General features: G+C 34.7%; 1 protein-coding gene across 9 annotated transcripts in view; it reads right to left on the reverse strand.

Moving 5' to 3' along the window:
• Positions 1-9,229, reverse strand: part of LOC117314938 (beta-1,3-galactosyltransferase 5-like) — a 28,887-nt gene extending 19,658 nt beyond the window's left edge. For all 9 annotated transcript variants that reach the window (XM_033869047.1, XM_033869042.1, XM_033869046.1 and 6 more), the window contains exon 1: positions 8,912-9,229. In XM_033869047.1, the coding sequence (XP_033724938.1) occupies positions 8,912-8,922 (11 nt within the window). In that variant the 5' untranslated portion in view covers positions 8,923-9,229. The remainder of the gene's footprint in view (positions 1-8,911) is intronic.
• Positions 9,230-11,309: the final 2,080 nt, after the last annotated feature.

Genomic DNA, 11,309 nt, shown 5'->3' on the forward strand with positions numbered 1-11,309 from the left:
TCTACACAATGATACTCACCTGAGCTCAGGTGTAAGGATGTATTAATTATACAACATTGTAACTTGGTTTTACGGTTTCTAATCTACACAATTGTGTATATCGATAGTTTACCCGATCTGTAAATGCAGTGTAAATATTGTATTGATTAAGCAACTGCACAGAATAATTGTTATATTTTGAAGACATTGTAAATATTATCTATGTGTATGATGCGTGTAGAACTACTCATCTCATAACACTTGGGCAGTTTGTTGCGAAATATAATAATTGGTTTAGATTCATAAAGTCATGTTACTACTGCAATTTAGATTGAATTATCACACAAGCAAACAAAACAAAAATAAATAAAAGTTATTATAGTAGACAAGATATCTCAACGATAAATACTGAATCTCATAACTTTATCTGTAAAGTGTATATGTGTTATCGATACCAGTTAATTTGATATCGGAAAATACAGCTTGCTAAAAAGCCACTAATATTATATGGTAATGTGATAGGTTATGGTGCCTCCTTTACATCTACATCATCGCACCAATTAATAATGACGTCACAATTACGTCACGTTGCGCGATTGTCACAATAGATAATCACCAGTTGAAATTCGCTTTTTTATAAAGACGTGATTTTGTGGTTTTACTTACATTCTTATAAGTATTTTTTACCTATCGGAAACATAATTTTACACCCGTGACTCGTGTATATGGGACTGATCAAAGTATTATATACCATGAGCCTTTACGCCGAAGATATGTCAAATTATTGATATGCATTATCTAATAAAGTCAATACCAGATAATCACAGGTATATGGTCATGTATCGATATCAAATTAGACAAGTAAGTTTATCATATATAAGATATCTAAATATATGTCCTGTTTATTAAGGCGAAATGTTACAACCACACCTGGTTTGTGGTCACTTCCTGTAAACAATGTTTCAAACTACATGTAGATATACAGTAACATGTCAACATAGGTGCGGATATTAGTTATTTGACTGTTAGGGGGTTTAATTGAGATTGGTAGATACAACAGGTAAAACACAGGAAATTAAATCAATACATTGCATGCATATTAACCATATATATACTGTCTTTAAAAATGTCGATAATAAGTCGTTAAACTATGCAAAACTTAACCAAACCTACACAGGGGAGGGCGTCCTCAAATGACCAAAGCTTTTGATAGGACATTAAACAGTACAAAACCAAACACACACACAGGAGAAAGCAATACAGGAGAAGTCGTCTAAAATGTCTAAAGTCGTGTATATGACGTTAGATAATACACAACCAAACCAAACATTCACAGGGTAAACCATCATAAAAGGGTTATATCTGTTGATAGGACGTAAAACAATACAGAACCGAACATAGCCTTTACTAAGGAGGGAGGTCGACCTTAAATGACCATAGCTGCTGTGGGTCGTTTAACAATACACAACTAAAGAGCAGGCAGTAAACGCACAACGTTATCATTGGTTTTGTTTGCCATGTGTTTATGACTGGTCTTACTGTTTAAATTCCTAGATTAGAAACACAATAATGTGATAAAAGTACTAAATTATAGAGTATCATGTTATTGAAACAAATCAAAATACAGCTTATTAAGAGTTTACCATGATACACATGCCACGTCAATGTTAGTAGATTATAGATTTGCTCGGTACAAAATAAGAGGCCTGATATCGGTTAGAGTACCGGCCTCTGACCACAGGTGATGGGCCGTGATAGCTCAGACGGTTAGAGTACCTGACCACAGGTGATGGGGCCGTGATAGCTCAGACGGTTAGAGTACCTGACCACAGGTGATGGGCCGCGATAGCTCAGACGGTTAGAGTACCTGACCACGGGTGATGGGGACGTGATAGCTCAGACGGTTAGAGTACCTCACCACAGGTGATGGGGCCGTGATAGCTCAGACGGTTAGAGTACCTGACCACAGGTGATGGGCCGTGATAGCTCAGACGGTTAGAGTACCTGACCACAGGTGATGGGCCGCGATAGCTCAGACGGTTAGAGTACCTGACCACGGGTGATGGGGCCGTGATAGCTCAGACGGTTAGAGTACCTGACCACAGGTGATGGGGCCGTGATAGCTCAGACGGTTAGAGTACAGGCCTCTGACCACAGGTGATGGGCCGTGATAGCTTTACACTTTATAGTAAAGACTATAGGTGGCCTGTTACGAGTCTTTGGTTCGTAAGTGAGATAGTCACAAACTACTACAAGAAGACCCTGCCTCGAAATGACCACTGTTAACGGGGCTGTCAATCAAATAAACAAAGCAACAAACAAATGATACAAAGTATGTGTAATGTGACTATTTGTGTTTAATTTTTAGTCTGGCCATCGGTAAATGATTCATAATAATATGATCAGCTTCTTATTCCCTCCACCATATTTTGTGCTAGTACTGTAGTTAGGGCGTATTCTAGATAGACAGTTAACGGGGAAGTGTGATGTAAAATGTAACTATATACACATTTGCAAGTATAATGTATACACTTGTACAGCTCTTGATATACAATGTTTATACATGTGCAAGTATAATGTATACACTTGTACAGCTCTTAATATATATACATGTGCAGGTATAATGTATACACTTGTACAGCTCTTAATATATACACATGTGCAGGTATAATGTATACACTTGTACAGCTCTTAATATATATATACATGTGCAGGTATAATGTATACACTTATACAGCTCTTAATATATACACATGTGCAGGTATAATGTATACACTTGTACAGCTCTTAATATATATATTACATGTGCAGGTATAATGTATACACTTGTACAGCTCTTGATATATATATATATGCATGTGCAGGTATAATGTATACACTTGTACAGCTCTTAATATATACACATGTGCAGGTATAATGTATACACGTGTACAGCTCTTAATATATATATACATGTGCAGGTATAATGTATACACTTGTACAGCTCTTAATATACAAGTATATACATGTGCAGGTATAATGTATACACTTGTACAGCTCTTAATATATACATGTGCACGTATAATGTATACACTTGTACATTTCTTAATATATATACATGTGGAGGTATAATGTATACACTTGTACAGCTCTTAATATATACACATGTGCAGATATAATTTATACACTTGTACAGTCCTTAATATATATACACATTTACAGTGTTTAATGTCTTCACATTCGTATGAGTAAATGTATACATATGTGCAGTCAACGGGGTTGAATTCATATATTTACATAACCTTGATTTAAAAAATTTATATCGAGAAAACGAAAAATTTTATTAAAAAGAAAAATTTGTCATGTATACGACGAAACACCAAATTATTAGAACAGCCGGGAGATCCCGCCTATGCACCACGCCATTGTTTTAATGTCGTTCCGCATTTTCCGGTCTGTTTTGTTTAATTTTGTATAAAACAAAAAGAAAGAAGTATTAAAGTAAAAATAATATTAAATACAATCAGTCAATATTTTAACACTTATCTCGTTATCGATCCAAGGGAAGCTACTCTTCCTGTCTTACTGTCGATGGCGTATTATATGACCCGATTAATCAGGTGATTTGCACGAGAGACAATGTTTTCATACGGTTTTCATAGTGTATTCATGGTCATATGTTTGTTGTTTTCACTTGGTATGTTCATATCAGCAAACCACATTAGGAATGTAAATATATATAAATGTACAGAAATGGAGGTTGTTATATAATACTTGTGCAGGCCCAGGGGGACTGCTACGTACACATGTAAAGGGGTCGATTTAAACGTTGTGATATATCTAATTGATATGGAATCAATTAGGGGGAAACACATATTATTAGATACAAAAATGCATTAATTCTGTCGCAGTTTACAAGTATGATTTGTTTATCATTATTTTGATGACTGGAATCTGTCTTAACTTCTTATATGGACACTGATTTTAATGTCCATTATGAAACATACGTTACCGACAACGTTGTCATTGATACATGTTTGGCGAAACTATACAGGTTACGTTACCTATCGTCTAGTGACGAATTCGGCAAGATCGGTATCGTCCTTTGTCGAAACTGACTATAAGGTTTTATACGCAATTCTACCATGTTTGCTATGCAAGGCCAGTTTTGAATGGTTTAAAACCATGTATTATTTTCCAATAACCCACGCTCGTGCCAATAATACACGCTCGTGCCAATAATACACGGTCGGGAGTCACGGCTGTAACAATTTTATATATCTAATATTCACCCGTTTTATTAAAGGTTACTATAGCCGAGTGGGCTAATGGGTTAGTTTTTCATTATTTTTTATCACGACGCGAGTTCGAATCCTACGGAGGCCCACCTTTTTTTTTATCCTTTTTTTATTTTCAAAATCAATGCCATATGAAAGATGCTCTTGATCGTAGTACTGTATTGCCTGTATATTTCATCAACAAATAATGCAATACTCAAGAAATAAATTACAAGGTTTTCTGAGGGTTTCTTTGCTGTTTTTCTATTAGAAAGAGGTCGGTCTAAGAACCAAACAGAACATGGTAGAATAGAAATAATTAACGATGATTCGTGTATTATTGCAGGATATACAACGAGGACGAGTATATTTTGCAATTTTAATTAATAACTCAGGCCTGCGGCCTTCGTTATTAATTCAATTGCAAAATATACTCGTCCTCGTTGTATATCCTGCAATAATACAATCATCGTTAATTATTTCTAAATATTCATGGTACATTAAAGATTGAACAAAATAATATTCGTCTAAATTCCGTAAATGCGCTTGTTTAATATACGGTGTAGTCTTCATATGAGTGACTTCACCCCGCATTCACGTATTGGAAGTATTGTATATATACAATTTAAAAACGAGCATTCGTCTTAATCCAGTTGGTGCGCAGTGTTGAAATACCAGTAGTGTTACACTGTTGATTGGTTATTGACAAGCTAAAGGAAAACAAGAGTGCTGACATATTAACAAAACCGTTATTCTCTATCAAAATCGAACTAACAAGAGGCAAACAAATAAAAAGGTTTTCGGTCCTTTGGAAAAAAAAAAATTGTTTGCTTGTTCGTTTGTTTTTTTTTGTTTGTTTTTTGTTTTTGTTTTTTTGTTTGTTTGTTTGCTTGTTTTTGTTTTTTTTATTTGCTTGTTTTAATTTTTGAATTTAGTTTTGTCTGTTTTTGTTGATGTTTTATTTTTCAATAAGCAAACAAATTATTTTCTTTTGATGAAAAACATGCCAATATACAATTGTATTCCAGGGACCTTTCTGTTACTATTCCTAAAACAAGCGGAACATTTTGGGGTCCCTCACAATGCAATCTCATGCATTCCTAATCTCTTTAACTCCTATCCTCTTTGTACTTTGATCCCCCGTACTTTTGTCCCTTGGATACATGTCCTGGTATGACCCGTCCTGATAAAAACCAAAACAAACAAATTCATTTCTTATCACGCCAGCACTCTGCCATTCGTGGTATGACATTTGTATAAAAATTCCTTGGGTCATCTATATTAAGTAAGGTCATAACAAGATAGTATAGAAGGACATTGTTCTAAACCCCTTATGTCTTAGTCAATAAAACTAAATACGGAAAGTTACATCAACATAAAAGTCATTCATTCATTCATCCATTCATCCATTCATCCATTCCCTTTAAGTTTAATAAAATGATTATAATAAAAAAAATTATATAATTTCATTAAAAATGAACGGATCAGTGAGTTAACTCATTATAATACAATGATACATCAATACGCGTATCAAATACCGTATAGCAGGAAGTTTTAGCGGTCATAAAATTTGGCGATTTGGTCATGAAAACTGAAAGTTAGATTTTAGCGTGTTAAAATTAAGCGATTTCTCTAAATCTATAGTTTTATTTTGGCGCTGAGCATATGTATTACCTACCGGTATATATAGATAAGTATGTTAAGATCATACATCCTATCTATGTTGATAAAGTGTGTTGAGTATTATCGATCCTCTGTCTCGAAACCGGAAACTATTACCAAAACTTTTCAGACGAACACATACATGTAGATTTGCCAAAATAGTGTTTATCTGAGTATGTGTACAATCAACAGACAAAGAGAATATAACCAACCGTATGATATCGCCATGGTCATCTATTGTATGATGTGTCTACGTACAGGTAAGTTTAACAATGAGTCTACAGGTAAAGTGTTCATTGAATGGTATGGGTAGATGGCTTTGCTTTTACAAATATTAATTATGATGCAATATATGTCATACTTGTATTGCTAAACATGTATCGTGAGTAGTTGTTCACTAGCTATTCCTATGTACCTATCAGCATTTTGGCCGACAGTTGCCAGGCAACAACCAACGTTACGCACCACTCGTTACTCTCTGAGTTATCAAAGGTAAATATACTTTTAAGCCTTAAGTTTTCAGTATTTTGGTTTTAAATCGATGTCTTTCTTCTAGAATTCCTGGAGGAAGCCCACGTTTCGTCTTCTAGAATTCCTGGAGGAAACCCACGTTTTGTCTTCTTGAGTTCCTGGAGGAAACCCACGTTTCGTCTTCTAGAGTTCCTCGCGGAAACCCACGTTTTGTTTTCGACCTTTTTGGTCTGCCATATCACCTTTTACATGTACCCAGATACGGTACATTGTGTGGACATATCAGCACGTATAGGTCATGGCAGAGATAATAGAGAATTATTAACAAAAATACATCACAATATTCACCGAAAGTATATCAACATCGTTAACTGTTAGTAATTTTTACGTAATTGACCAATAGAAAATATCGTCTGATCTGAATATTAACATACATACTTCTATATTCCTGTGAAACAGCGCGACATTATAGCACCGATGACCTATACTGTAGTTTTGGTTGATTTTTTTTATCTAGTTCATTATTGTCGATATTTCGCCATTAACGAATTCTCCTGTGCATGTTATGACTACTATAAAACATCCTGGTTATGTGTGTCCTTTTTCTGAAATTTTGGCAACAAATGAAAGTTGTCTGCGCTAAAGTAAGACATATAAAGCTGGCCACAAAACGACAAGTAAATGTTGGCATGCGAATAAAACCGTAATTATCAAAATATAAAAGAATAGTAAGCATAAAACAAGGAATTTGTTTCCAACCCAGCTTCCTCTTATTTCATTTGAACCATGAAGTTACTGTTTTGAAGTTATACTTGTGAAAACGATTATTTTTAAGTCACAATCTGAAAAATCAAATGAAACATCCCCAATACCAAGTCGTAAATATTGTACAGGAACCGATTATAAGGTAGAATAGTCAATCTCAGCGTCAACAGAGACACCGGCCAATAAACCTCCATGTGGAAGATACGGACAACTTACCACCCGGTACAACAAAGGTATTTGATTATACTTAAATTCATACCGTACAGCAAAAACGATTGTAACAAGGCTGGAGTGTTCCCGTAATTTTCATTGGCCAATTTCCATGTTTTCCTCACAAGTACCCATCAGTGAGTTGACCTGTCCGTGCTAAAAATAGCTCAGAGGGGAAATTTCCCAGGCATTGTCGACATGTTCGTGCTATTTATGGCACGAACAGGTCGGCAATCTTCGCATCCGATCACGTAACGTGTTACTTTGGACCACAGCAAATTAAAATGCTGGAAACAAACGATTGTTTCGCATCGCTTTGTTTACAATATTGCCGACGAGATACCCAAACAACGTTTCGATACAATAAACGAAGAGGAATTGCAAGATATTTTGAAGAATAAAGACTTGTTGAACACCCGGAAAAAATACTTCAGGTGCAACAAGACTATTCCGGCCATATTTAAGTTTCAAAGGTCAGTCTGCATGCCAACTCTGAAAACTTTGGTGAACATGATTTGGACTGGATCGAGCCTTTGGATTTTGTTCATTCATTTTGGTTGGCCATATTACAAAACAGTTATTGCATTTTGTGATCGGTGTACACGAGACTATACGGACCTGGTCAAGAGTTTGTTCACCTCAACCTGCGGCCTCGATGAACAAACTCTTGACCAGTTCCGTATAGTCTCGTGTTCACCTCCACAAAATAAAATAACTATGTATGATTTCCATATGAGAAACATGATATTAACTTTTCCACTCATCGATGATTATCTGCCTACCTATCTTGGACAATATACATTTCACTACCATCAGTATACATATGTATACCATAGGGTACTTCGCGGTGAGGTCAGCATATTGATTATCCCATGGTCTAAATAAGCCTGCACCTCTCGAAACCTCGAGAAACAATTTTACGTCCGGAAGTATAAATCTGAAAATCAAGTTAGGTCCCGATAACATCATGGTATTTATTATACATCTCTTATACGGTCTCACTATGTCTGTACCTTGACATCCCTCCGTGGCCTCAATAAGCCCTCACCCCTCGAAACCCTGGGATATACATTATAACTATCAGCAGTATAACTTTATCACAAACATTGTGATAACATGAACAAACCCCTGTGGAACATAACTATACAGGTGATTATCGGGATCAGCTGATGGCATATCTCACCTGCTAGCCATGCAATGGAATGCAATGACGTTAACGCCTCTTTTAAGTAACACGAAGGTAAATACATGCCTTCCTGACTAGGCGCGACACAAATGGACACCGTCCAGCTATGATACTGTCTTTGGAGTGGAAATAAAACTACAAATGTGTGTTGGGTCATTGTCATTCGTGTCATCAACACCTACAATTATATTCTCTCTGGAGAGGATATGTAACTACAAATGTGTGTTTGGTCGTTGTCATTCGTATCATAAACATATGCAATTACATTTTTCGTCCCAAAACGACTTGACAAAGTTTTCCTGTAAATATTTCTAAATAACAACAATAAAACAGAATACATAGATACTGAGATAAAATAGATATAAAGATAGAGACAACTTACCGACTATTCATCACTGGAGAAATATTAATCCAAATTCACTATTTCAAATTATTCTTTTTGATTCCAAAGCACTTTCGAAATGCCGTATCAAAATCTTTTCATATTCAACTCACTATTTGTATAGATAGTTAAACTATTTGTGTATTCAAATCAGCTCCTGGTAATTTTATGTCCAAACTTCGTGAATTGAAATTCATTGGTGATATTGACATTCACAATGCTTATATTCCATAACACTTCGTACATTTAATTTGTACATCCTTGAGTTATAGATGAACTCGCAAAGTAATTCCGACACATGTGTGTAAGATAGGACCACAATGAATAGATAAAACAATGGATATCATTGGACGAGACGTACACATAAACTGATTACGTTTTATTCCCATGTCACACAAGGTTTGATAGTGGTTTAAAAGTCACAGAGTTATCTCTCCTTCCCTGATAACATATTGACGAGGTTATAGATATTGATTTTCGATTGAATCTCACGTGCGATAACGTTGCCATATTGTCCAGAGTACACAATAAATGAGGATAAACAACACACAGGCTTATAAGTTAACTTAGGGAATGGAAAACAATGCACATAATGTAATTATCAGCGTCTTCCAACGCATACAGAGAGTTAACTAAAGGTATCCCATGTATATCAAGTTTGGATGTGATTACATTATTTCATAAATCTGCTTCACATTGTTTCATTGTAAGGTAAGTTAATATGTGCTTTGTCGGTTATCTAACCCAGAAATATAGCACGGACAGGTAAATATTTTATACGACACTAGTTGGGTGATATTTTATAAAGTACTTATAACCGAACCAATAATTAACGTTTATATTTTACATATTTATCTCGGTTTGTGTTACTCAGATACCTATAGGACACAAGGCATCTAAATAAGTTTACTTCCCTGAGCTCAGGTATAAGGAGATATTAATTATACAACATTATAACATTGTTTTACGGTTTCTAATCTACATAATGATACTTCCCTGAGCTCAGGTGTAAGGAGATATTAATTATACAACATTATAACATTGTTTTACGGTTTCTAATCTACATAATGATACTTCCCTGAGCTCAGGTATAAGGAGATATTAATTATACAACATTATAACATTGTTTTACGGTTTCTAATCTACATAATGATACTTCCCTGAGCTCAGGTGTAAGGAGATATTAATTATACAACATTATAACATTGTTTTACGGTTTCTAATCTACATAATGATACTTCCCTGAGCTCAGGTATAAGGAGATATTAATTATACAACATGATAACATTGTTTTACGGTTTCTAATCTACACAATGATACTTCCCTGAGCTCAGGTGTAAGGAGATATTAATTATACAACATTATAACATTGTTTTACGGTTTCTAATCTACATAATGATACTTCCCTGAGCTCAGGTATAAGGAGATATTAATTATACAACATGATAACATTGTTTTACGGTCTAACATTCCTTATATATATGCCGGTTATTTAATTTATCTCTAAATACAGTGTACGTATTGTATTGATCAAACAATCGACAGCAATAGTCTTCGCTTATATCATATTATTCCATGGCTTCCAGCATACTTGCAAAATCTGGAGACATTGTAATTAATATTTATATGTATGATGTATGTAAAACAACTCTTCTCATAACACTTGGGTAGTTAGTCACGAGATGAAATAATTAGGTTTGATTTAAATATTCATGTTTTTGCAATTAAGACTAAAAGAACACACATATAAAACGAAAATAAAAAGAAAACAACAACAAAAAAACAAGCAAAAAAAATAAAACAAAAACAACAAACAAAGACTAACAAATTAAATACAAATGGCTTATTTATCAACGTAATATTTTCAAAAAAAAGGCAATTAACATCCTATGTTTAAATTCCTATTGCAATAGAAAAATGGAAAATATATCAGAAATACTACACCTGTGTTATTTCAGATCAACATTATATTATACCATTATAATAGACAGATCTATCATGTTGCATTCATAGGAACCGAAATTCAGTGTTGGTTTTGCTGCTCATATAAGACCGTCCTTAATAACCTTAGCTGTTGATAGGACGTTAAACAATACTTTACCAAACTACCCACACACGGGAGACCGTCCTTAAATGACCTTAGCTGTTGATAGGACGTTAAATAATACACAGTCAAACTAAACATTGATTGCCATACCCTAAGAGGCTCTAAAAACAATCATATTGGTATATCGTGTCATAGGAACATTGGTATGCTGTATTTCGTTGTATATTATATATATTATACGGACATATTCCAAAATGGTCAGTTAAGTTATCCCTTGACATTCATGTTGATGATTTTTGCGTGGTGAATGTCCAACAGAATTTGGTGTGTTGGGGTCAGAAGATATGGCTT

This window comes from Pecten maximus, chromosome 17, assembly GCF_902652985.1.
Source record: "Pecten maximus chromosome 17, xPecMax1.1, whole genome shotgun sequence".
In the NCBI taxonomy this organism is placed as follows: Eukaryota; Metazoa; Mollusca; class Bivalvia; order Pectinida; family Pectinidae; genus Pecten; species Pecten maximus.